The following is a 26,230-nucleotide window of genomic DNA, read 5'->3' on the forward strand; positions in this document are numbered from 1 at the left end:
TTTTTTTTTTTTTATTAAGTCACTTGACGCCTAGTAGGTTCTCAGTATTTGCTACTTCTTCCAAGGGAGTGAACGAGAACAATTGTGGAATATTTAGCCACAATTTCTGCTTTCCTGGCCCCCACCCCACCCCGACATCGAAGCAGCATAAAAGAAGAGTTGGAAAGGAGAAAAATAGCAAGATTTTGATATCTGGTTTTCAGACATATTGTCCGTTGACTTGGTTCAGCAACTGCCGGACACATGGTAGATATTCTAGAATATTTTCTCTGTACATCAGATAAGTCTCTTGTAGAGACAAAAACTGAATAAACAGGATCAAGGCATTAAAGCTCAGATAATACTCTGGCGATCTTGTTACTCTTATCAAGACATCTCTGGTCTTTACGTCAGCTCTTGTTCGTCTGCAGTTCCGCAGGGAGGCTTTTGGTCTCCCTGTCTTCGTCGTGTCTGTGTCAAGCTCGAGCACGCATTCTCTGAAGCAAGGTCTCTGCTTCAAGGTTTCCTGAGGCTCAGGTGCCTTCTGGGGGAGGACGAGCTGGCTTCATCCGACGGGCTGTTTGTGCAGCGAGGGGGTCTGCGGGGCTGGCGGGGGTGGGGCCGGGCGCGGCCGGGGCGGGGCGGCGAGGACACTGCGGAGCAGGGCCCGGCGGGCAGCGCTGCCACGGTTTGCACGAAGGCTTCGAGGGCGAAGCTGAGGAAGCGGGGTCCCTCGCTCCCGCTCCGTCGTCCTCGGTTCTGGAAGCTTCCGCAGGCTGTCGTGCGTGGCGGGCCCCGGGAGGCCGGCCGCCTCGGCGCGGGGGCGGGTCCCAAGGGTCTCGCCGCGGCCGCCCGGCCGAGCGGCCTGCGGAGCGGGGGAGGGGCGAGGGAGGCGCCGCTCGCGCCTGCTTTTGCGCCTGCGCGGCGGGCTGCAAGCGGGTGGCAGCGCGTGCGCGGTGACGTGGACGTCCGGTGCGCGCGCAGGCTCTTCAGCTGGAGCGGACACACGGTGTGCGAACCGAACGGAATAACCCGCCCCCCGTTGGATGTGAAGGACTCGGGGTGAGGCCCGCCACGCCCCGCAAGGTAACGCAAGGGCCTGGGTGGAGGGCGTCGCTTTGGGGCCGGCCCGATTGGAGTTTTCCGAGTTGGAAGCTCGTGTTTGTGAGCCGCGTGAGCCGCGTTCCGCGCAGCGAGCTTCGCACGCCGGGCCGGGCCGGGCCTGGTGTTGGGCCGCCCCGGGCGCGCGCCCGCGGCCCCGAGCGAGGCCGCGCATGTCACCGGGCGCGCGCCCGCGGCCATGCGCCTGGCCACCTCGCGGCGAGCATCGACGCCGGCACGGACGGCCACGAGGCGGGCGGGCGACAAGCGCGGCCCTCGCGTGCGTGGGGCACCGCACCGCGTGCCCGCGGGACGCGCGGCCAGCCAGCGCCGGGCCCGGCTCCCAGCTACTGCCTGGAGGGCGCGCTTCGCATTTCAGAGCTTCGGTCTCGGGGTTTCAAAACTCCGAGGGAAGTGGTGCGGCGTCGCTTCTCTGAGGAGTCGGCTGCCGCGTTTTGACACCTGTACCCGCGTCTCTTTTTGCATGCAATTTCCAGTCTAACTGGGGCGGGCCCGCCAGCTTGGTGAAGCAGGGCTGGAGAGGGAGCTGATGGGAACTTTGTAAACAAAGGACCTGTGATCCTGAAGTGCTGAAGCGGGGCGGGGTAAACAGGTGGGAAGAACAGGTGTTATTTTTTCCCCTTTGTGAAGCAGCTTTTGGCTAATTCCCTGTTTATGAGGCTTCTTGTTTCTGTTGAATTGTGAAGGAACTTAAGCCTGCGACTTTAATGAGCACCAATACCCGAAGTTGAGTGTTTGTGCGCAGGTAGAAGTTAGGGTTTATTCCAGACTGGGTCCAGAGTGGAAAATGTAGTGTCCTGATTGGCGATTTTTTTTTTTTTTTGCCTTGCCTCTGGAACCCTGGTAACGGTGTTAAGAGCAAGCGGTGGAAGAGGTTAGAAGGGAGGGGCTACTGATGGCACAATCAGAGAAACCAAAGTGCGATCCCGCGCAAAGACCGCTGCTGGGACTCGCGTCTCCGGAGCGGACACGTGGATCGCGAATCGTCTCGAGCCCACCCGCGCGCTTCCGTGCGTGTTCTAGAATCTCCGCGGCCGGCTCTGTTCCTCCGGGGTGCGACGCCGTGGGCGCCTCGGGCAGAGTGCCGGCTGCCGGGAGGGACTGGAGGCCAGAGGGCCAGGGGGCCGGGCGGGGAGGGCAGGGAGGCCGGGCGGGGAGGGCAGGGAGGCGGGGAGGGCAGGGAGGCCGGCGGCTCCGCAGCCTCCATGGTGATCGCAGCGGCCGGGCGCACGTGACCTGTCCCCGGAAGAGCTTCCCTCGCGGCGTTTTTTCACGTGGTGTTGGCTAGCGGGCCTTCGCAGTCCAAAAGCCTCTGGCGTCGGCCCTTGGTTTTCGACGGCGATTGCTCTTCCCCGCGGTGAGCTGGGGATGCTTTCACTCCTAGCCTGTCATATCCCCAGATTCGTGAGCTCCCCTGCCCCAAGGGTTATAATTCCAGAGGTTGTGTGGTTTAGTGGATTGGAGTCCGCTTAAAAAAAAAGCCAAAGGCTTGAGTAAATTCAGTGCTTTGGTTATTTTGGCGAACTTACTACACATTTTAGTTTTCACACTCTACTTATGTAACTGTTAAAAGACGCTGCAACTTGCTTGCCCAGAGTTGTAGCTATCGGCTCATTTCTAGAAACAGGAAATGCCAGCAATAAAGACGCATGATATCTGCGAAGAGAGGAACAGTAGGCAAGTGCACTTCGGTGCTTGAAACCTGAAATGTTTCAGAAATTTTTAAATTTATTCTAACTTGGGACTAGGATGTTGACTGAAAAAAATGCTTGTTAAAATTTGCAAGTGTCATTCATTTACTTAACAGATTGAATAAGAAGGTTAATAGCTATTTTACTCTGCCACCATTTGTGTATTATTTTCTGATTGTTTATTTCCACTTTGTATTGTAGAATTTTAAATTTCTAGACTGTATATATTTGTAAAGACTGATATTCGAGATAACTTACTCTTTCAATATTCGAGTTCAAAATGTAATTTCTTGTAGTGAGGAAAACGTCGTTGTGACAATGCAGCACTATTTATCGTATGAGTTTATATTATATATGTTTGTAGTTATTTTTAGCAAATTGAGAAACAGTATGTTGACCAGCATTTGGATATTTGTGTTTTTAAAGTAGTGATGTTGATTTTGAGTTTTGATTTAGCACAGCTGATCCTTTTTTTTTTTACTGTTACAGTTTGTAGTTTATTTTGTGAGTTGGCTTAAGATCATCAATTTAGTTAGATTTCTGGAAAAGGAAGTCACTGGAGAAAACAATTGCAGTAGGGACTATGAAATTTAAACTGTGGGTCTTGACATGTTATTTGCTTTAAGATATTTTTCTGTGTCTGTTGTGATGTAACAATCACACATTTCCCAACTTTCCCTTTCGTAAACGTATTATCTCTGCTATTTATTATATTTTACTTAGAAAAATACTTGGTGTTATAAAGCTGGACTGAAATTTTTCAATGCTCACTTAAATATGTGCCAAACTGTGTTCCTCATTGAAGCTTTTAGACAGCCACACAGTATTTTTAGACTATTGCTGGAAGGAGATATATTTGAGACTACCCTTAATTTAAGTATATTTGCTTTTTCCTGTTGACTTAAAGTTATCTTAGATTTATAATGGTCTTTGTCTAAAATAGCTAAATAGTCTCAGTTAATTACTCTGAGTGTGAAGTCCAATGTAGAAACTCCAGAGCACAGGCATATGCTTCAAGTGAAGTGGAATCTGTGTTTGGATTGATGTGGAGTTAGAACAATTCCTTGTTCCTAACATTAGTAGCAATTGGGCCCGGCGCGGTGGCGCAGTGGTGTTAAGGTCCTCGCCTTGCATGCCTGGGATCCCATATGGGCGCCAGTTCTAATCCCGGTGGCCCCACTTTCCATCCAGCTCCCTGCCTGTGGCCTGGGAAAGCAATCCAGGACAGCCCAAAGCTTTGGGACCCTGCACCAGCGTGGGAGACCCAGAAGAAGGCTCCCGGCTTCGGATCAGCATAGCATCGGCCGTTGCACTCACTTGGGGAGTGAAGCATCGGACGGAAGATCTTCCTCTCTGTCTCTCCTCTCTGTATATCCGCCTTTCCAATAAAAATAAAATAAATCTTTAAGAAAAAAAGCAAAAAACAAGATTTTAATATTATAGGACATGGTGCTTTAAAATTACAAGTCTTTTCATATATTTTGTAGGTTTGGAAAAGCTAAAAGATATTTTCATGTAAAAGTTGATCACGATGAGGCCTGGCGCGATAGCCTAGTGCCTAAATCCTCGCCTTGCAATCACCAGGATCCCATATGGGCTCCAGTTTGTGTCCTGGCTGCTTCACTTCTAATCTGTCTCCCTGCTTGTGGGCTAGAAAAGCAGTAAAGGATGGCCCCATGGCTCATGGCCTTGGGACCCTTGGGACGTGTGTGGGATTCCTGGAGGAAACTCCTGGTTTGGGATGGGCCCAGCTCTGGACATCGTAGCCACTTGAGGAGTGAACCAGTGGATGGAAGATCTTCCTCTCAGCCTATGCTTTTCTGTGTAAACCTGCCTTTCCAATTAAAATAAAGAAGTCTTTTTATTTTTTTCAAAAAAAAGTTGCTTAATTGCTCTTAATTCAGTCTTAGTTATATTTAAGTGCCCTTAACAAGTGTTCTCTGTACTAGCTTTCAATAATAGATGGGGTTTTTAAAAAATATTTATTTCCTTCAAAGGTTGAGTGACAGCATCCATCTTCAGGTGCACTCCCCCAGTGGCTGCAGCAGCGAGGGCTGTGACATGCTGAAGACAGAAACCTGGAACTTTATCTAGATCTTTCACACTTGTGGGTAGCAGGGGTCTAAATATTCTGGTCATCGTCTGTTTCCTTCACAGGCTGTTAGCAGGGAGTTGGTTTGGAAGTGGAACAGCTGGAACTTGAACTTGTGTTCATTAGGAACATTGGCATTGCAGGCTTAGCCTACTGAGCCACAATGTTGGCCCTTAGTGGTGATTTGTAGCAAAACTTTGAACCTTAACTGAAAATTTTTGTCCTATTAAGTCACCTTATGTGTGACTTCTGAGTTTTTTCTTTAAGATTTATTTATTTATTGGAAAGTCAGATATACAGAGAGGAGGAGAGACAGAGAGAAAGATCTTCCGTCCAATGATTCACTCCCCAAGTGAGTGCAACGGCCGATGCTATGCCGATCCGAAGCCAGGAGCCAGGAACTTCTTCCGGGTATCCCACAGGTGCAGGTGCAGGGTCCCAAAGCTTTGGGCCGTCCTCGACTACTTTCCCAGGCCACAAGCGGGGAGCTGGATGGGAAGTAGATCTACTGGGATTAGAACCAGCACCCATATTGTATCCCGGCATGTTCAAGGCGAGGATTTTTAGCCACTAGACCACACCGCCGGGCCCAACTTCAGAGTTTTTACTTTGTCATTTTAACTTTGTTTTGTCAATCTCTGATACTTATTGCTTAAGGAAGTTTATTTTAGAAAATCAGTTAACTATATTGATAATTTTTGGAGGTAGCTTTGCAAACCATCACCTTGCATCTTACCTATCTCTTAAAAAGTCAACTCTAGATCAGAGATTTTTTTCTTTAATTTTTCTGGATACTAAGCCTAAAGTTAGGTTATTTATTTATTTTAAAAGTTTTATTTTTATTGGAAACATATTTTCAGAGAGAGGGTGAGACAAAATCTTGCATTTCCCCAGAGCTGAGCCCATCTGAAGCCAGGAGCCTCCTTCAGGTCTCCTACAAGGATACAGTGTCACAAAGCTCTGGGTCATCCTCCACTGCTTTTCCAGGTCATAAGTAGAGAGCTGGATTTCAAGTAAGTAGGTAAGACATGAGCTGGTGTCCATGTGGGATCCCAGTGCTTGCAAGGTGTGGATTTAGTTACTGAGCATTGTGCTAGGCTCAATTATGGCGTTTTTTACTCTTACCACTGGATTAGATGAAATCGTGGTTGACTTATACTCTGTTCATCATCTGTTAAGCTTTGGATTTCATCAGCCAAAATTTAAAAAATAGATTATTCCTGACTCATTTGTAAAAATTTTTTATTTATTAAATGGAAAGACACAGAGAGAAGGCATCTTCCCATCTGCTGGTTCACTTTGCAAATTCTGAGAATAACCAAGGCCGGGCAGGGCTGAAGCTGGGAGCTGGGAAATCAATCAACGTCTCCCATGTGGATGGCAGAGGCCTAAATATTTACACTATTACCCCTTACCCTCTTAGGGTCCTCATTGGCAATGTAGCTTGGACTTGAAGTCAGGTGCACCACTGTGCCAAACTTTGTAGGCTGGTTTTAAATTACATTTCTCTGGTTGTGAGATTGTGTTTGTTTTGACAATGATTTACTCTTTTTATGCTCTGCCTTTTTTTTCTGTTGATTTTTTTTAAACATTTATTTTTATCAGAGACACAGATATATGGAGAGGAGAGACAGAGAGGAAGATCTTCCATCTGCTGATTCACTCCTCAAGCGGCCACAACAGCTGGAACTGTTGAGCTGATCTGAAGGCAGGAGCCCAGAGTCTCTTTGGGTCTCCCACACAGGTGCAGGGTCCCAAAGTTTTGGGTCGTGCTCGACTGTTTTTCCAGGCCACAAGCAGGTAGCTGAATAGGAAGCGGGGCCATCAGGATTAGAACTGGTACCCATATGGGAGTCCCGTGCATGCAAGGCAAAGATTTCAGCGGCTAGGCTAATCCCTCTGCTGGTTATTTGACATTCACTTTTTCATAGGAACCCCTTCCAGGATATGCAAAGAGTCCTTTATGATATAAGTTGGGAGATTTTTCTGCTAGTTATTTGCTCTTTGGTTTTACTTGGTGTGTGTGTGTGTGTGTGTGTGTGTGTGTGTAAGATTTAAAAAATTTGCATGATATTGAATTTATCAAAAATTGTTGCTATCTTAACTGATCCAAAGTTTTGTGTTGTACCAAGCAACTTTTGTTTGGATATGCAGAGAAGGAGATACAGAGAAAAGGCTCTTCCAAGGGACTGCAGTGTCTGGAGCTGAGCCAATCTGAAGCCCGGAGCCAGGCGCTTCTTCCTAATCTCCCTGATGGGTGTAGGGTTCTGAGGCTGTGGGCCATCCTTTACTGCTTTCCCAGGCCACAAGCAAGGAACTGGAAGGGAAGTGGAGCAGCTACAGCATGAACCAGCACCTATATGGGATCCTGGTGGTTATAATGTGAGGATTTGGCCACTAGGTTGCTGTGCTTGGGCCCCCAGGATAGTTTTAAGAGTTAAGTGTATTAGATTTGGGACTGGTGCTGTGTTATCATAAATTAGACCTTCTGTGACACTGGATGCAGGATTATGTGTCAGATGCTTGCCTTCTGATCCAGCTCCCTGCTTATGGCTCAAGTCCTTAGGCTCCTGCACCAATGTGGGCGACCCAGAAGAAACTCTGGTTTCAGGCCACCCCAGCTCTGGCTGGTTTGGTAATTTGAGGAGTGAACCAGCAGATGGAAGATGTTTCTCTGCTCTTCTTCTCTGTGCTTTTCATATAAAAACAGTCTTTTGTTGTTGTTTTGTAAGATTTCTTTATTTTTATTCGAAATGCAGAATTACAGAGAGAGGGAGAGAAAGATCTTCCATCTGCTGATTCACTTCTCAGTGGCTGCAAAGGATAGAGCTGGACTGATCTGACGCCAGGAGCTTCCTCTAGGTTTCATACGTGGGTACGTGGGTGTAAGGTCCCAAGGCTTTGGGGGCATCTGTTGCTGTTTTCTCAGGCCACAAGCAGAGAGCTGTATATTAAGTGACACAGCTGGGGGACAAACTGGTGTCCACATGGGATGCCAGGACTTAAAGGGGGAAGATTAGGCAGTTTGAGTTATAGTGCCGACTCCAAAAGCAAATCTTAGAAAGAAAAGATTTGTCTTGAAAATACAAAATCTTTTTTTTCATTATGTTATAATGGGACAAATTTATACATATATACGTAATATATATATGTATATGCTTTGCTTATTTGTAAAACCATATAAATAGTTAATGTTTTACAGTCTCTGTTTGTAATAGCAATGAAAATTTAATATTTTCCATTTCAGAAGAATTTGCTTTAATTTGATAAATCAGTTTCTAAGGTGCTAGAATCCTTTTAAAATACAGTGTTACAATGTATTCCCTTAAGTCTTAGCATAATATATTTTTTAAGATTTATTTATTTTTATTGGAAAGGCAGATATACAGAGAGGAAGAGAGACAGAAAGGAAGATCCTTGTCCGATGGTTCACTCCCCAAGTGACCACAATGGCTGGAGCTGAGCCAATCTGAAGCCAGGAGCCAGGAGCCTCTTCCGGGTCTCCCACACAGGTGCAGGGTCCCAAGGTTTTGGGCCATCCTCGACTGCTTTCCCAGGCTGCAAATAGGGAGCGGGATGAGAAGTGGGGCTGCCGGGATTCGAACCAGCGACCATATGGGATCCTGGCACATGCAAGGCGAGGACTTAAACCCCTACACTATTGCACTGGGCCCAGTATACTTTTTTTTAAAGTTTTATTTATTTACATTGGGAACGGGGTGGACTGGGCAGGACTGAGCAAACCTTAGCCCACAAGCAAAATTAGAAATCAGGATGGAGCACAGGTCATGCCAAGCTAGGCTCTTGTACCTACTGGTCTGCGTGAGCCAGGGACACTAAGCCACAGTATGTAAGGCAAGGGCTGGGACAGGTGAGGGGCTGTGCCAAGCTGAGTCAGAGCAACCACTGGCATGTGCATGATCTGTGGCTGGGAACAGGCCTGATTGGGGAGCTAAGGGGACACCCTAGCTGGGTTGAGGTTCCCACCAAGGAGCACGGGGCTGGAATGGGGGCTGCGTTCTGATCAGGATACAGTTGTAGTCTTCCTTGGCACAAGTGTGGACTGGGACTGGATGCACCAAGCTGGGCTAGACTCCTCTGGTGCTCTGGAGGACCAGGATAGATGTGCAGTGGACTAGGCTAGGTCTCAGCCCCTACTGAGTCATGTGTGAGCCATATGTGGGTATGGACAAACCATGGCTGGGCTGAAACATCCAACAGCAAGAACCAGTTTGGGTTGAAGGCCAGTCAGGAAAAGCCACTGTTCCTGCTAGGACAGGAGGTGGACTGAATAGGGCTGGCTCATGGACCCACTGGTATGCGCAAAATCTGGCATTGGGAGAGGTTCTGATGGAAGAGCCTGGGCCACTCCTCTGGCAGGATACAGACACTGCAAGTATGCACAAGAAGCATGAAAGGAAACAGTCCAGAGCAGGCCATGGAAAGTTTCCCACTGGCATACAATTGGCATGGGTTGGGGGAAGACCAGGCTGAATCAGTTCACATCATCCACTGGCAAATCCAAGCACCAGAACAGAGTGTGGGTCGAGCCAGGTTCAGTCGCGACATAAAACCAGTGCACATTATGGAATGCCAAGGTGAGGTTGCCTGTACCGGATGTGACCACAGTGCCCAACCAGCACACATGAGAACCAGGAAGGGAGGGGCAGAGCTGACAGGGGGATTACGGGGGTGCTCCCTTGCTAGACAGCTACTCCCACTGGAGAGCTTGAGTTGGGATGGGTGCAGACAAGACTAGGCAGGGCTACAATATGTGTTGGCCTCATTTCAGCTATATCAAGGAAAAGCCAGGCTCGGCTGACTCTTCCTACTGGTGCAAACTTAAATCAGTGTGGGTGAGGGTTGTTTGGGCTTAGCCACAATATCACTGGCAGAGATTGGCACTGGTGGCTAATCCTGTCAACTTAAACTGCAGAACCACCTGGAGAGTGCATGATCCAGGAGTGGGAGCAGCCCAGTAGGGAAATAGTGGATACCTCCCTCTTGGGTTTCCACCCCCACTGGAGAGCATAAAAACCAGGACAGGGGCAGGGGTGGCTAGACAGAACGGCATCCAACAGCATGTGTGTGGGCTGGATAGTGGGACTGGTTGGGTTAAACTAGGCTTCAGTGTCCACTGACATGTATGAGAGCTGAATGTGATGTGGGACAGACTGGACTAGTCTGCTACACATACTGGCGAACCAGAATTGGGACAGGTCTGGTGGGGGTTTTTGTGGGTCGCTCTGACTAGGCTGCAGCTCCCATTGGTTTATGTGAAGGCCAAGTGTGTGTGCTGGGCAGAATCAGGCTGGACTGCAACACCCATTGATTTGTGTGGAAGACGGCGCTGGAACCAGGGCCAACCCAGCAATTGCGACCTCCCAGCTGATGGGGCGATGGACTGTGCCAGGTCCTGTACTTGCTAGTACATACAAGAATCTGGTCTGGGAACACCTCAAACAAGGTTTCTTTGGGAATCTCCCCAATCGAACTGCCAGACTCAGAACCCCAACCATGAAAAGACAGAGGATAGAACAGGTCAATCAACCACCTCAGCCATATGTTGGCAGTGAAAAACTGGGCAAATGGAGACTCTATGATGGGCTATGTCAATCAGTGGATTCTTCAATGACCTCATCATGCTTGGAGTGACGAGACTGGCAGCAGTTCATAACTGTTGAAATATCAAAACCACTTGAGCAGGACCCTTGGAGCCTGCTCCGCATCAGGGACCTGGGGTGGGTGGGAGACTGGGTGTGGCTTCTCCATTAAAATCCCCATTTACCTCAGATATATGAAGGAAACAATGTGGAAATAGTGGTCTTGCCCACTTTCCCGTAGTCCTTGAACCTTTTTACCCCGATTAACTATTTTCAAAAATATAGTAAAAAAAAAGAGGGGGGGGAAAGCAAATTAAAAAATAATTTTTATTTATTTGTATTAGAAAGTCAGATACACAGAGAGGAACATCTTCCATCTGTTGATTCACTCCCCAAGCAGCAGCAACAGTTGGAGCTATACTGATCTGAAGCCAGGTGCCTGGAGTGTCTTCCAGGTCTCCGACGTGGGTGCAGGGTCCCAAGGCTTTGGGCCGTCCTCAACTGCCTTCTCAGGCCACAAGCAAGGAGCTGGATGGGAAGTGGGCTGCAGGGATTAAAATTGATACCCATATGGGATCGCGGTGTGTGCAAGGAAGGACTTTAGTCGCAAGGCTACCGTGCTGGACTCAGCTTTAATAGACTTTCGTCTGCTTTTTTGAAGAGAATACTTTTTGTTTCTTTTGAGCAAGATATTTGGGTTTGTAGTGATTTTTTGCAATGTTTTGGCATGAATAATTCCAGCTAATTAAAATTAAATTAACATTTAAAAAAAACGATACTCCAGAGTTAATAGCTTTAAAGTGGTGAAAGGAAAGAGATAAGCAAATAAACAGTCTTAGAATAATTAAGTGATAATTTAGGGTTGACACAATCTTATTTCTTTACAAAATACTCATCTGATATAAATTTTGCTTGCTTGTTTTTTTAGGATGGCAAGGCCATTGTGACTGTGTTGACTGCAGTTACCTCACTACTGAGTTTCTCACTGGAGTCATGGAGGAGAAACAGCAGATCATATTGGCTAATCAAGATGGTGGGACAGTAGCAGGAACAGCACCTACCTTTTTCGTTATCCTGAAACAGCCAGGAAATGGCAGGACTGATCAAGGAATTCTGGTTACTAATCGGGATGCCTGTGCTTTGGCTAATAGGGTGTCACCACCAGGAAAATCTAAAGGAAAGATTTGCCTCCCGGCTGATTGTACTGTGGGAAAAATCACTGTTACGCTTGATAACAATACTATGTGGAATGAATTTCATCATCGAAGCACAGAGATGATTCTGACCAAGCAGGGAAGACGCATGTTTCCTTACTGTCGTTACTGGATTACAGGATTAGATTCAAATTTGAAGTATATTCTTGTCATGGATATATCTCCTGTGGATAATCATCGTTACAAATGGAATGGTCGTTGGTGGGAACCTAGTGGGAAGGCTGAACCCCACGTTTTGGGGAGGGTTTTTATTCACCCAGAATCTCCCTCTACAGGTCATTATTGGATGCATCAACCTGTATCTTTTTATAAATTGAAACTTACCAACAATACACTGGACCAAGAAGGGCATATTATCTTGCACTCTATGCATCGCTACTTGCCAAGACTTCACTTGGTGCCTGCAGAAAAGGCCACAGAGGTGATACAGTTAAATGGTCCTGGTGTCCACACATTCAGCTTCCCACAGACGGAATTCTTTGCGGTAACAGCTTATCAGAACATTCAGATTACCCAGTTGAAAATAGATTACAACCCATTTGCCAAAGGCTTTCGAGATGATGGGCTGAATAGTAAACCCCAAAGAGATGGGAAACAGAAGACCAGTTCTGACCAGGAGAGCAATAGTGTTTCCAGTTCTCCCGCTCCTCAAGTCTGTCTTACAGAAGGGGAGGGGCCAGAGATACAGCCCGGTGACTTGGATCCTTTATCAGGCAAGAGTTTGGAAAAGACTTCTCCTAATATAAAACAGGACTTGTTTGGTTTCATGGAAACTGATTCAGCACTTGAAGTTTCTCAATTGAAGCAAGAGGCTTCTGAAAGGTGGGGTAATGGTTTTTCTATTCTGAGGTATGAAGGGAAGATTGAGATGGACTGAGTTTGGCTTTAACACATTTGTTCTTTGGAGTGCTACACATACTGTAAATTTAAAAAATATTATTTAAAAACTTTTTAAAAAATTTAAATGAGACTTTCCATTTGCTGGTTCACACTGTAAATGCCTGCACAAGCTAGGTGTGGGCCAGGTTGAAGGTAGAAGCCTAGAACTCATTGTGAGTGTCAGGGACCCAAGTACTTAAGCCACGATTTTTTGCCTGGAAGATACATCAGAATTGGAACTGAGACTCAGACCCTGGTGCTCTGGAATAGGATGTGGGTGTCTGAGGTGGCATTCTAACAACTGCACCAGATGCCTGCCCCCTAGATTAGAGAGGTAGAGTGGAGTGTGGGGATGGGGGAAAGAGTGCACCCCCATTCATTGCTTCACAACCCACATTGCTATATAGTAGGTGGGATTAAAGCCTCAAAGCTGTGAACAGTCTGGGTCTCCCATGTAACTTGAGTCATTGACTGCTGCCTCCAGGGTTTGTGTTGGCAGTGAGGTAGGATTAGGACTTGGTGCTGCAGTTCACCAGATACTTCAGGGTGGGACCTGAGTGTTTCAGCTGCTGGGCTGAATACCTGCCATATGAGGATGCTTTATTTATATTTAAAATGTTTCTTGGTAACTTATATTGATCACTTGTGATTGATAGGGAAAGAGGAAAAAAAATCTCATAGTTGAAACAAAACTTACCCAAATGAGCCACAGATGGATTCAGAATAAACTTACACTCTTTAAGGGCCTGGTGCAATAGTTTAGTGGTTAAGTCCTTGCCTTGCATGCATCAGCATCCCATATGGGCACTGGTTTATGTCCCAGCTGCTCCACTAACCTTCCACCTCCCTGCTTGTGGCCTGGGAAAGCAGTAGGGGATGGCCCAAAGCCTCCGGACCGTGCACACCTGCGTGTGAGGCCTGAAAGAAGCTCCTGGCTCCTGGCTTCAGATCAGTTTAGCTCTGTCAGTTGCAACTATTTGGGGAGTGAACCAGCGGAAGGAAGATCATTCTCTCTGATTCTCTTCTCTGTAGGTCTGCCTTTCCAATGAAAATAAATAAATCTTTTTTTAAAAGTTTACTATTTGTGAAGTTACTACCCAGTTGGAAAAAAAGCTGAAGATTATTACATTTTTAAGAAGATTTATTTTTATTTAAAAGAGTTACAGAGAATAGAGAGACCGAGATTTTGCATCTGTTAGTTCACTCCCTGAATGGCTGAAATGTCCAGAGCTGGGTCTTTCTGGATCTAGGAGCTTCTTCTGAGTCTCCCACATGGATACAGGGTCCCATAGCTTTGGGCAGCCCTCTGCTGCCTTCTGAGGTCACAAGCAGGGAGACAGATAGGCCAGAACAGGATCTGCTGCCTGTATTGGATGCTGGCACTGGCAGACAGAGAATTAACATGTTGAGCCAACTCCAGTTTTTGTTTTGTTTTTTGCTTTTAAAGATTTTTTTTATTTGAGAGGCAGATTTTTACAGAGTGATCAGGAGATAAAGAAGGATCTTCATCCTCTGGTTTACTGCTTGAGTGACCACAATGGCCAGAGCTCAGTTGATCTGAAGCTGGGATCCAAGAGATTTCTTAGGTCTCCTACCTGGGTACAGGGTCCCAAGACCTTGGGTCATCCTCGCTGCTTTCCCAGGCTACAGCCAGGGAGCTGGATGGGAAGTGAAGTTGCCAAAGATTAGAGCCAGGCCTCATATGGAAACCCAGTATGTGCAAGGTGAGGACTTTAGCCATTTGGCTATCATGCTGGGCCCACTGGAGACTGTTTTTAAAGCTTAGTTTTGTCTGTTTTTGTAGTTCCAGATTCCTGGATCAAATTGATTCCTGGAGGTGTACCTAGTGTTTTTTTCCAACAGAATTTTTTATTACTTTAGATTTACTCCTCTGTATTAGCTGTCAGTCCTTTGAATTGCAATCTTCTACAGTTATTCTGGTTCTCTACAAATTCATTATTATCTCCTATTGATGTACATTTAAATTGTTGATTTTGATGATGACTAGTAGAACATTTTTTTAAAAAATTAAAATGTTTATTTGGAAAGTAGAATTACAGAAAGAGGGAGCAAGATGGAGAGATGTTCCATCCACTGGTTCATTCCCTAGTTGACTGTGATGGCTAGGATCTGGGTCTCCCACGTGGGTGTCAGAGTTGGTTCAAGTATGTGAACCATCATCATCTCCTTTTCTGGGCACTTTAGTAGGAAATGAGGATTGCAGTCAGGACTGAAGCCAGTGCTCATATATGGGATGCTGCTGTTTAGATGGTGGCTTAACTCTCTTTGATGCCACAACAGCAAACCCCAAATCAAGGTGTTACAAGTGTTCCTACACAGAATTTTTGGTTTGCATATGCAGTAATTTCTTTTTGTTAGATATCTGGTAGAATTACTCCATCATAGGGTACACATACTTTTAACTCAAAATTATACCATTTTATGCTTTCACAAACAGTATGATCATTTCTTTTGCTCCCACATTTTTGTCAACATCCATATTGACTTGTTTTTAACTGCTTTGGTATTATCTTTTGAGACAGTTCATTCTGTTGTATGATGATTTTATTTCTTGAAATTGAAAGTTTGTTATCTTAGCCTTCATTTTGTATATTTAACCTCCTTTTAAAATTTATTTTTCTTTTGAAAAAGTTTTGTGTGTGTGTTATTGAAAAAGGGTTCTTATCATTGATTTCCTCTAAACCCTACAGGGGCCAAGGCTCAGGTGATCTGGGTTGAGCTAAGACTGATCTAAATCTGTTACTAAATCTATTACTTCATATGGGGCTGTGGTAGTCAACCTAATTCTTTAGACCTATCATGTTCTGAAGGGGGTACCTCAGAACAGTTCTTATATTTTTTTGTGACTAGGGTAGTGTTGTTTGATAAATTATACACAGTCCATATGAGTCGTGTAACAACCGTACCCTTTTAATTTTGTGTTGTTGATTCTTTACATTGAAAATATGTGTTTCAACTTTAAAGTTGAAAAATCATCTGGCACCAGCTTTGTGAATATACTAAAAATTATTCAGTTGTATACTTTAAAATGAATAATACGTTACATTTTATGTAAGTTTTTATCTCAAACACACAAAAAAATTTGGCAGCTTGAAAGCAGTTTCTGATGCTTATTTTTCATTCCTCATTGTGATGGACATGTGTTTAATGCATTGGTAATTGTTAATCTTCCTGTAAAATTTTAGAGTATTTTAGGTCAGTACTGGCTGCCTTGCAAAACTGAGTTTATTTGAAAAATACTGAAATAGTGCATTTTGATTGAATGGTAAGAGGAACCTTTACTCTGTATTTTGTGTACTTTTAGATGAAAATTAACAAAATAAGAAACTGGTACTAATGAATTGCTTTTGAGAATCTTGCTAGATTATGTAGAATGTTTTTGAGAAATGATTTTTGAGTTTTGATGTGTTACTTGGTTTTAGAAAAACAGTTTTTCCCATCTTTATGTCTCATTTATGAATAGTTTTGTACTTTTTATCTTTCCCTTCCCATCTCTTCAGTCTTATTGCCAACAGTTTTGATGATGGCTCCCATGCTGCCTCACCGGTAGATCCAAATGGAAACTTCAATGTTGTCGTTAAAGAGGAGCCTCTAGATGATTATGACTATGAACTTGGGCAGTGCCCAGAAGGGGTCACTGTGAAACAGGAAGAGACAGATGAAGAAACAGATGTCTACTCAAACAGTGACGATGACCCAATACTAGAGAAACAGCTGAAGAGGCACAATAAAGTTGGTGACTTGGGAGCTGACCATTCCTCTTATAAATGGCTACCAAGTAGCCCATCAGGTGTTGCAAAAGCTAAAATGTTCAACTTAGATGCAGGGAAGATGCCAGTAGTCTATCTGGAGCCATGTGCTGTCACCAAAAACACAGTGAAGGTTTCTGAGCTGCCAGATAACATGCTTTCCATGTCTCGAAAGGATAAATCAGAATTAGATTATTTGCCTGCATACATTGAAAATTCTGGTGGTACTGGCTTCTGTTTAAGCAAGGAATCAGAAAATGATGTGCAACATTCACCAGATCCCAGATTGGTGCAAAAATATCCCTTACTTAAAGAGCCCAAGTGGGATTACCCTGATGTATTTGACAACATCAACACAGAAGTAGTATTGGAGAATTCAAAGGAATCAGCTCAGAACTTATTTTCAGTGAAAGGGGACTTGGGCAGAAAGAGAACAGCTATGCTTAAAATTACAACCAATCCAAAGGCTGTAAGTGCTCCTCAGAATGTCTCTCCAAATATCCCTGGAAAAAGAGGAAGGCCACGGAAATTGAAACTCTCTAAGACAGGGAAAACACCCAAAAACACAGGAAGGTCTTTAGGTTCTACAAAGAATATCCCAGTAGGCTCTGGAAATTCCTTTCCAGATGTAAAGCCTGATTTGGAAGATGTGGATGGTGTTCTGTTTGTTTCCTTTGAATCAAAGGTAAGATCTTAGTTCTTAGCAGTCTTTCTAAAAGTTGATGAGTCAATCTTAAATTGTATACTGAAAATAACTAGTTTAGAATATTGTCTCCAAGAGAGTTTGATTTGGTTGATAGTGACCATTTGAGATCGTTGTTTGAACATCATAAGAAATTATGTCTGTTTAGATCTCAGTTCCTGTTTGTACCTTACTTAGCTATGTGACTAAGTTTTTTTAAAAAGATTTATTTTATTTGAAAGGCAAATAAACAGAAGTAGAAACAGAAATAAGAGATCTGCTATCTACTGCTTCACTCCCCAAATGGCTCAACAGGTGAAGCTGAGCAGATCTGAAGCCAGGAGCCAGGAGTCTGTCTGTTCCAGGTCTCCCACGTGGGTGCAGGGTCCCAAGTACTTGGGCCATGCTCCACTGCTTTCCCAGGCCACAAGCAGGAGTTGAATGGGAAGTGGAGCAGCTGAAATATGAACCAACACCCATGTGGATGTTGGTACTGCAAGTTGGCAGATTAGCTTTTTGAGCAGCCGTATTGGCCCCTGAATCTCTTTTTATTTGAGGTAGTGAGACAGCTCCTATTAGTTGATTCATTCCCCAAGTGGCTAACGTGGCTGGAAGATGGAAATCTTGTCCAGCTGTCTCTCGTGGATGCCAGGAACCTGATTACTAGTCATTACTACTGCCCCTCAAGGTCTGCAATATCAGGAAAGTCGGAGCCAAGGCTGATAATGGAACCCAGGCATTCCTGTGTGTGGACATCCCAGTTAGAAGCTTAACTGTGAAGTCACATGCCCATTCATTTAGCTGTTTGATACCTTCCCTTTTTTTTTTTTTTTAAAGATTTTATTTTTATTTGAAAGGCAGAGTTAACAAAGACAAGACAGAAAAAGATATTCCACCTGCTGGGTTCACTCTCCAAATGGCTGCAGTGGCCAGAGCTTACCTCAACTGAAGCTAGGAGCCAGGAGTTTCTTCTGGGTCTCCTACATGGGTGCAGGGGCTCATGGACTTGAGCCATTCTGTGCTGTTTTCGCAGGCCATAAGCACAGAGCTGGATGGGAGGTGGAATAGCTGGGCACAAACTAGCCACCCATATAGGATGGCAGTGTCGTAGGTGGAAGCTTAGCCTACTATGCCATGGTGCCAGCTCCTACTTGGTTTTGTTTTTTAACTTTTGAGTCTTACTGGAAATTTCATCATAACAGGCTTTAAAAAGGAATAAAGATAGTTGGAAATTTACTAATTTTTGAGATACAGCAACCCTCATTCCCCGTGGTTTGAATCAGTAGTAGCAGCAGCTCTTTTCTCTCACATACTAATATAATTGCTTTGATTATCCTCTGTGGACTCTTCAGCTAATTTTTTTTTTCTTTCAGACTATTATGTTCTTAAATTGGCTACACAGATACAGGATGTTCTTTATTCTAAAGTGTTATTTTTTTCCTGCCTGTTCTTCAAAATTTTTCTTGGTTGCTCAGTAACTTATCTTTATGTAGGCTTTGAGAAATCTGCATGCAAACTGATATTAGTCTAGTTTGAGGTCTGTTAACTGAGTATGATATTATTTACTTTTGCTCTTTTTTCCTTTGTGATTATTACATTAATGCAAATATAGAACATTTAGAAAATAGAAAAAGTAAGACGCATTGCTCCTGTTGGTTGAATTTGCAGCCATCATTGTGAACATGGTGGTATTTTTCCTTCTGTTTTTTTTTAAACCCATTTTACATATAAAGTGATATGTGCTACACTCTTTCTTTAAAATATGTAGGAAGCACTAGACATTCACGCTGTTGATGGGACAGCAGAAGAACCCTGTAGTCTACAGGCATCAAGCACAAGTGACCCAGGTATTATGCCATTTAAAATGAGATGTATTTGAGGCTTGGCCTCTATTAGTAAAATATTTAGTGTTTGATGTTCTGTAGAATGTAATATCTTAATCATTGTCTGTCTGTGACTAGGTTGCAGAGCACGGATTTCTCAGTTAGAAAAGGATTTAATCGAAGATTTGAAGTCATTGAGGCACAAACAAGTGATACATCCTGGTCTTCAAGAGGGTAATTTTCTCTAAAAGAAACAAGCCAAGATTTTATTTCATTTTCTTCTCTCTCTCTCTCCTCTTCCTTAGCTTTTCCAGTTTTTCCTCCAACCTTCCCACCCTTGATTTATTTCCTTCAATATGTCTCCCTGCATTTTTCTTTTATAATTCCTTTAACTGAAAAATATGTTTAGATCTTTTCTTTTTAAGATTTATTTTTATTGAAAGGCGGATATACAGAGAGGAGGAGAGACAGAGAGGAAGATCTTCCGTCCAGTGGTTCACTCCCCAAGTGACTGCAATGGCTGGAGCTGAGCCAATCCAAAGCCAGGAGCCAGGAGCTCCTCCGGGTCTCCCACATGGGTGCAGGGTCCCAAGGCCTTGGGCCATACTCAACTGCTTTCCCAGGCCACAAGCAGGAAGCTGGATGGGGAAGTGGGGCTGCCAGGATTAGATTCAGCGACCATATGGGATCCTGGCATGCAAGGCAAGAACTTTAACCATTATGCTATTGCGCGGGGCCCTAGATATTTTTTTATCTTGATATCTTAAATATGGAAAAAATATTATTCAGAAAGTAGTGTTTTTTCTCTGTTGAGTCTCATAGCCCAGAATCACTCTTTTGCATTCTTAATTTTTTAAAAATCTTTTCATGTCTATCTTTTAGAATTTATTTAGCTTGAAAGAGTTACAGAGAGAGAGAAACACAGAGAATTCTATCTGATGGTTCATTCCCCAAATGGTTGCAGTGGATGAAACTGTCCTGATCCAAAGCTAGGAGCCAGGAGCTTCTTTTGGGTCTCTAATGTGGGCATAGTGGTCCAAAATCTCGGCCATTTTCCTCTGCTTTCCCAGACCAGGGAGCTGGATCAGAAGTGGAGCAGTTGGGCTGTCAAATTCGGATTCATTTGGGATGCCAGCACCAGGGTCAAAATACTGGCTTTCTGTACCACCACACTGGCCCCTCTTTCCCATGTTTTTACCTTTGGATTCTGTTGTGTGTTTTTAAGAACTTAAAAATGTACTTAGTATAGTTTTATGTGTAAATATATGTGTATTTCTTGTGTGGCTGAAGTAATGTACTTTATTTTACATATTCGATGTCCTGCCATGGATTTAGTTAAAATTTTTCATTTTAAAAAAAGTTATCTATTTTATTTATTTGAAATAGGATAAACAGAGGTCTTCCATTCATTGGTTAAGTCCCCAAGTGGCTGCAGTGGGTGGATCAGGGCCAGATTGAAGGCAAGAGCTGGGAACTTCTTCCAGGTCTCTTACATGCATTCAGGATTTCTCAAGAATTTGGATGATCACCTGCTGCTTTCCCAGACACATTAGCAATGAGTTGGATCAGAATTGGAGTAGCTAGGACTCATACTGGGGATTCCAGTGTTGCAGGCAGTTGCTTAACTTGCTGTGCCACAATGCTGCCCACTGTTTATTTTTCTTTCATTATAATGTATTAGCCTTTATTATGTTATTTATTGTCTTTCTTTCCTTTTTTTTGCAATAATAATATCTATAGCTATTACCATGAAAATAAATAATAAAATTCCTGTTTGTGTGTAAGATTGTGTTCTATAATTTTTAAAAGCTTTAATTTTTATTGTGCTCTGTGGAGTAATTTATAGAATTTTTAAGTCTAATGCAGGTTTCTTTTCAAAGAATTCTATAGCTTGCTTATTACAAAGCAGATAATTTAAGAGTTGAGAAATTGCAAGATATCAAACAGAAGTTTACTTTATAAAAAGTTTTTTTTTAAGTGTTTTCTTTGAAAGACGGTTGTCTCCCATCAGTTGTTTTATCCTCACAAAGCTTGAGACTTGGGAGTTGCCCAGGCCAGAGCCAGAGCTGAGAACCCAGTCTGAGTTTTCCATGTAGGTGGCAGAGAGCCAACCACTTGAGCAAATACCTGTTCCCAGGGTGGATAGTACCAGGAAGCTGGAACTGGGAATGAAGCTAGGATTCAAAACCAGGATCTCTAGTTTGGAGATACATGTCCCAAAACATGTCCCAGGCTTAACTGCTACATCAAATACCTGCCCCCAGTTTCATTTTGCTTGTGTTTTCCTTCCCTCCCCTCCCCATATTCTCCCCTTTTCTTCCCTTTCTTTCCTTTATCTTAAAGGTTATTTTATTTCTTTAAAAGGCAGAGATGCAGGGAGGGCAAAGGAGATGTCTTCTATCTGTCAGTTCATTCTGCAGATGGCTGTAATGGTCCCAGCTGAGCCAGGCCAGAGCCAGAAGCCTTTTCTGGGTCTCCCACATGGATGTACAGAACCAGGGCCACCCTCTCCTGCTTGTATAGGTCTGTTAGGCAGCTGGATTCCAAGTGGAGCAGCTGGGACTTCAACTAATGCCTATAATGGCATTGCAGGTGGTGGTTTTACCATTTAAGATGCTGCTGCTTCTTTCCCTCCCCCACGCCATTTTATAAAGTAAATGGTTTGATTGAACAACTTTTGACTTAATGAGATAGCCTTGTGTGAGCGAATGGTCTTCAAGTATATGGATCCCGGTCTTAGTCCAAGTGATATAGACTGGTTAATGTGAACTTTTAAAAAAGATTTATTTATTTGTATTTGAAAGTCAGATTTACAGAGAGAAGGGGATACCAAAAGAAAGATCTTCCCTCTACTGGTTCACTCCCCAAGTGGCTGCAACAGCTTGAGCTGAGCTAATCTGAAGCCAGGACCCAGGAGCTTTTTCTGAGTCTCCTATGTTGGCACAGTATCCCAAGTATTTGGGCTGTCCTCACAGCTTTCCCAGGCCACTAACAGGGAGCTAGAAGGGAAGTGGAGCTGCCAGTACACTAACTAGTGTCCATGTGGGATCCCAGTGCTTACAAAGGGAGAATTAGCCATTTGAGCCATTATACTGGGCCCAGAGAGACACCTCTTCTAAAAAGACAGTGAGTTGTTGTCAAATAAGGAAATAGGTCTGATGTTTTTAGGTCTTCCCATTTTCCTTTGAAGCTGGAGTTAGTTATGTGATATTTCCGTTGTCAAGTGATAGCAGTAAATACTAGGTTTGTGGGCTACGAACAGCTTTGAAACAAAGTCAAGAGCACAGGTTAACTCAGTGTTTAAGATGTCCGTGTGTGGTGTCAGATTGCCTTGATAGGATGTCCACCTCTTAGACACATGACTCCAGCTTTCAGCTAGTGCAGACCCTGAGTGTGGGCTCGGTGATTGAGTTCCACTGTAATTACTGGTAGGTGGCTTGCGTTACGTTTTTGGCTCCTGGCTTTAGCCTGGCCTAGTTCCAGCTTTTGTGAATATTTAGTGAGTGAAGTAGTGGATGCGTAAGAAGTTTATTAAAATAAACCCAAAGCTGTTTGTGAGCCATCACTTATTAAGATTGTAGTCAATCCAGGGGCCAGTATCATGGCTCAGTAGGCTAATCTGCCTGCAGCACTGGTGTCCCATAAAGGTTCTGGTTCACGTCCTGGTCACACTATTTCTTGTCCAGCTCATTGTTGGTGGTGCAGGAAAGTGGTAGAGGACGGCCCAAAATCTTGGAATCCTGCACACATGTGGCAGACCCACAGGAAGCTCCTAGCTCCCGGTTTCAGATAAGCTCAGCTCCATCCATTATAGCCATTTGGGGAATGATCCAGTGGATGGAGGATCTTTCTCATTGTTAATCTGCCTCTCCAGTAAAAATAAATAAATCTTTTTTAAAAAGGAGATTTCTGTCAAATTAATAATTCTCTTACAGTTCACAGGCATGTAGTTATTAAGATTGTAGTCACAGTCAGGGAGCTGTGTAGCCGGTTTTCTTAATGTAATTAATACTAAAATTGTTAAGGTATATTTATTTTTCATTTTTTTAAAGATTGGACTCAGCACAGTAGCCTAGTGGCTAAAGTTCTTGCCTTGCGCATGCTGGGATCCTGTATTGGCGCTGGTTTATGCACTGACTGCTCCGCTTCCCATCCAGCTCCCTGCCTGTGTGGCCTGGGAAAGCAGTTGCGATGACCCTTGAGACCTTGCCACCCACGTGGGTGACCTGGAGGAGGTTCCGTGCTCCTGGCTTTGGATTGGCTCAGCTCCAGCCATTGCGGCCACTTGGGGAGTGAACCATCAGATGGAAGATTTTCCTTTCTTTCTCCTCCTCTCTGTATATCTGACTTTCCAATAAGAGTAAATAAATCTTTTAAAAAAGATTGATTAGGGCCTGACGCGATGGCCTAGCTGCTGAAGTCCTCGCCTTGAATGCACCAGGATCGCATATGGGCATCGGTTCTAATCCAGGCAGCTCCACTTCCCATTCTTCTTCCTGCTTGTGGCCTGGGAGAGCAGTCAAGGACAGCCCAAATCCTTGGGACCCTGCAGCCACATGGGAGACCTGGAGGAAGTTCCTGGCTCCTGGCTTCGGATCAGCTTAGCACTGGCTGTTGCGGTCACTTGGGGAGTGAATCATCGGATGGAAGATCTTCCTCTCTGTCTCTCCTCCTCTGTATATGTCTGACTTTGCAATAAAAATAAATAAATCTTTTTAAATAAAAGATTGATTAAACCTGAAATGTTTTTGTTAGTGGTTTGGGGCTGCCCCGGGTTTTTCTGTTTTGTTTTGTTTTTAATGATTAATTTATTTTTTTCAGTTGAAAGAAAGTGTTAACAGTGGAGAGAGAAAAGGCTGAAGCCAGGAGCTTCTTCTGGGTTTCCCCTGTGATTGCAGGGACCCAAGGAGTTAGACTGCCTTCCACTGCTATCCCAGGCCATCAGTAGGGAGCTGGATCAGAAGTGGAGCTGCTAAGTCTTCAGCCTGTGCCGTAATACTTTGCTGGTGCCACTACACCATGATGCCACCCCCAAGCTGCTTGCTTTGCTTGCTTGTTTAAAGTTTGAACAGCAGAGAGAAAACTTTACCAGGCTTATTTATTCTTCAGATGTCCACAGCATTGGTCAGGCAAAGCCAAGAGCCAAAGGCTCTATTGGTGACAGGGACAAAAGAATTTAAGCCCTTGCTTGTTGTCTCCCAGGATGTGCTGTGCGTAAGCAGGAAACTGGGTTAGAAGTGAAGCTAGGTTAGAAGTGGGTTAGTAGTGATAGGTAAGGTATGGGGTGATAATTTCCCAAGTGGCAACTAAGCTGCTCTGTCTAAATGCTCACTCTGCTTACTTTTTCTGAATACCCTGCCAGAGATTAATAACATGAAAAGAGAGATCATTTGATTTGTGTTCCTTTTTTCTTATAGTGGGCTTAAAATTGAATTCAGTGGATCCAACAATGAGCATTGATCTTAAATACTTGGGAGTACAGCTGCCTTTGGCTCCAGCTACTAGCTTTCCATTTTGGAATCATACAGGAACCAACCCTGCCTCTCCTGGTGAGTGGATAGCATTTTTAAAGTCAACCATTGTTTATCTTATTTAAAGCTTGGGTTAATTTTTGTATAAATAAAAAAACTACCTTTGTTGAATAAATTTAGAATATTTTAAGGTAAATGTTCTGTCTACTGATGTAGTACTCATAAGTGATTTTTACATTTGCTTGGTAGAATTTTGGTCATTGATTTTATTTTTTCTTTGTAGATACTGGGTTTCCCTTTGTTTCTAGGACAGGGAAGACCAATGACTTTACCAAGATCAAAGGATGGCGAGGAAAGCTTCATAGTGCTTCGGCATCTAGGAGTGAAGGTAACTTATTTTCTAAAATTGTAGCTATCTTCTGAAAAATTTCACTACATTTTGGTTAAGAGTAAGTTTTCTCCATGGTTTAAAATGAACTAGAAATCATTGCCTTGCTGAGTTTTACTTGTTTCCTATTTTCTAATTTCAGGTATTTTGACTGTGTATGCTTTTGGACTCTTATTGCTTACTCTTCCTTCTCATTGCTTATTTAATGAGGCTCTTTTTTTTCATTAACATTGAATCTTTGTACAGTGTTATAACAGTGTGATGCTCATCTCTACCAATATTTGGTAGTAGCTTTCAAGTAAATGGAAATGGGCTTGGCATGGTGGCCTAGCGGCTAAAGTCCTCTCCTTGAAAGTGCCAGGATCCCATATGGGTGCTGGTTCTAATCCCGGTGGCCCCACTGCCCATCCAGCTCTCTGTCTGTGGCCTGGGAAGGCAGTCAAGGACAGCCCAAAGCCTTTGGACCCTGCACTCATGTGGGACACCTAGAAGAGGCTCCTGGCTCCTGGCTTCGGATTGGCTAAGCTCCGGCTGTTGCGGCTGCTTGGGGAGTGAATCATTGGATGGAAGATCTTCCTTTCTGTCTCTCTTCCTCTCTGACTCTCCAATAAAATAATTAAATCTTTTTTTTTTAAAAGATTAATTAAAACCAAGTAAATGGAAATAGGAGTTTGGCTAAGTATGAAGAATTGCTATACTGTATCAGAGTACATGGACTACATGCCTGGGTTTGGCTTCTGAATTTTTAACTGGCTGCTGCCACACACCCTGGGAGGCAGTGGTAATGGCTCAGGTCACTGGAATTCTGCCAGTTGTGTGGGAGAGTGGAACTGAATTCCCAGCTTTGACCCCTTGGTTTTTTTTTTTTTTTTTTTTATTGTTGTTTACATTGTATTATGTGGTACAGTTTTATAGGCGCTGGGGATTCCCCCCACCCCTCCCATACCCCTCCCCCCATGGTGGATTCCTCCACCTTGTTGCATAACCATAGTTCAAGTTCAGTTGAGATTCATTCCTTGCAAACACATGCCTAGCATGAAGTTCAGCGTGACCCCTTGGTTTTTGCAGATTTTGAGAGTGAGGCAATAAATGGGAGCTCTCTTTATCCGCCTCTGAAATAAGCAGGAAAAACAAACAGAAAGATCCTAGATGTTTACAGCAGGTGCTTAGCTTAGCAGTTTAGAACCCTGTTAAGTAATATAGTGGAGCATTTGGAATATGTTTCTGGATCCAGCTCCTGATTCTAACTGGATTTTTTTCCCGGTTCCCAGCTTTGGCCCATTGCTGTTATGGGCATTTGGGGAATGAACCAACAGATGAGAACTCTGTATCTGTGTGTCTGCCTTTTTGGCTTTATCTTGTTCCTAACATTTTATTTGAATTCTAGATCAGTTAGACTCTTAAATAATCCTTCCATGTTCTGTTGAGGTATTTTGATTTAATTCTGCTTTTTACAATTATAGTTTTACTTATTTGTGGTTTCTGTAGTTAAAAACTGTCAAAGGTTGATGTCTTA

At 43.9% G+C, this 26,230-nt stretch overlaps 1 protein-coding gene across 1 annotated transcript in view; it reads left to right on the plus strand.

Annotated features, from left to right (window-relative positions):
* The first annotated feature begins 867 nt into the window (after positions 1-867).
* Positions 868-26,230, plus strand: part of LOC121168203 (MAX gene-associated protein-like) — a 65,571-nt gene continuing 40,208 nt past the window's right edge. Inside the window, exons 1-7 of the mRNA XM_040998091.1 lie at positions 868-1,065; positions 11,416-12,523; positions 16,102-17,035; positions 18,801-18,879; positions 18,994-19,089; positions 24,273-24,404; positions 24,610-24,714. Of these exons, the coding sequence (XP_040854025.1) occupies positions 11,481-12,523; positions 16,102-17,035; positions 18,801-18,879; positions 18,994-19,089; positions 24,273-24,404; positions 24,610-24,714 (2,389 nt within the window). The 5' untranslated portion in view covers positions 868-1,065; positions 11,416-11,480. The remainder of the gene's footprint in view (positions 1,066-11,415; positions 12,524-16,101; positions 17,036-18,800; positions 18,880-18,993; positions 19,090-24,272; positions 24,405-24,609; positions 24,715-26,230) is intronic.

The sequence above is a fragment of the Ochotona curzoniae genome, unplaced genomic scaffold, assembly GCF_017591425.1.
Source record: "Ochotona curzoniae isolate NIBS_2020 unplaced genomic scaffold, NIBS_Ocur_1.0 patch75, whole genome shotgun sequence".
NCBI lineage: Eukaryota > Metazoa > Chordata > Mammalia > Lagomorpha > Ochotonidae > Ochotona > Ochotona curzoniae.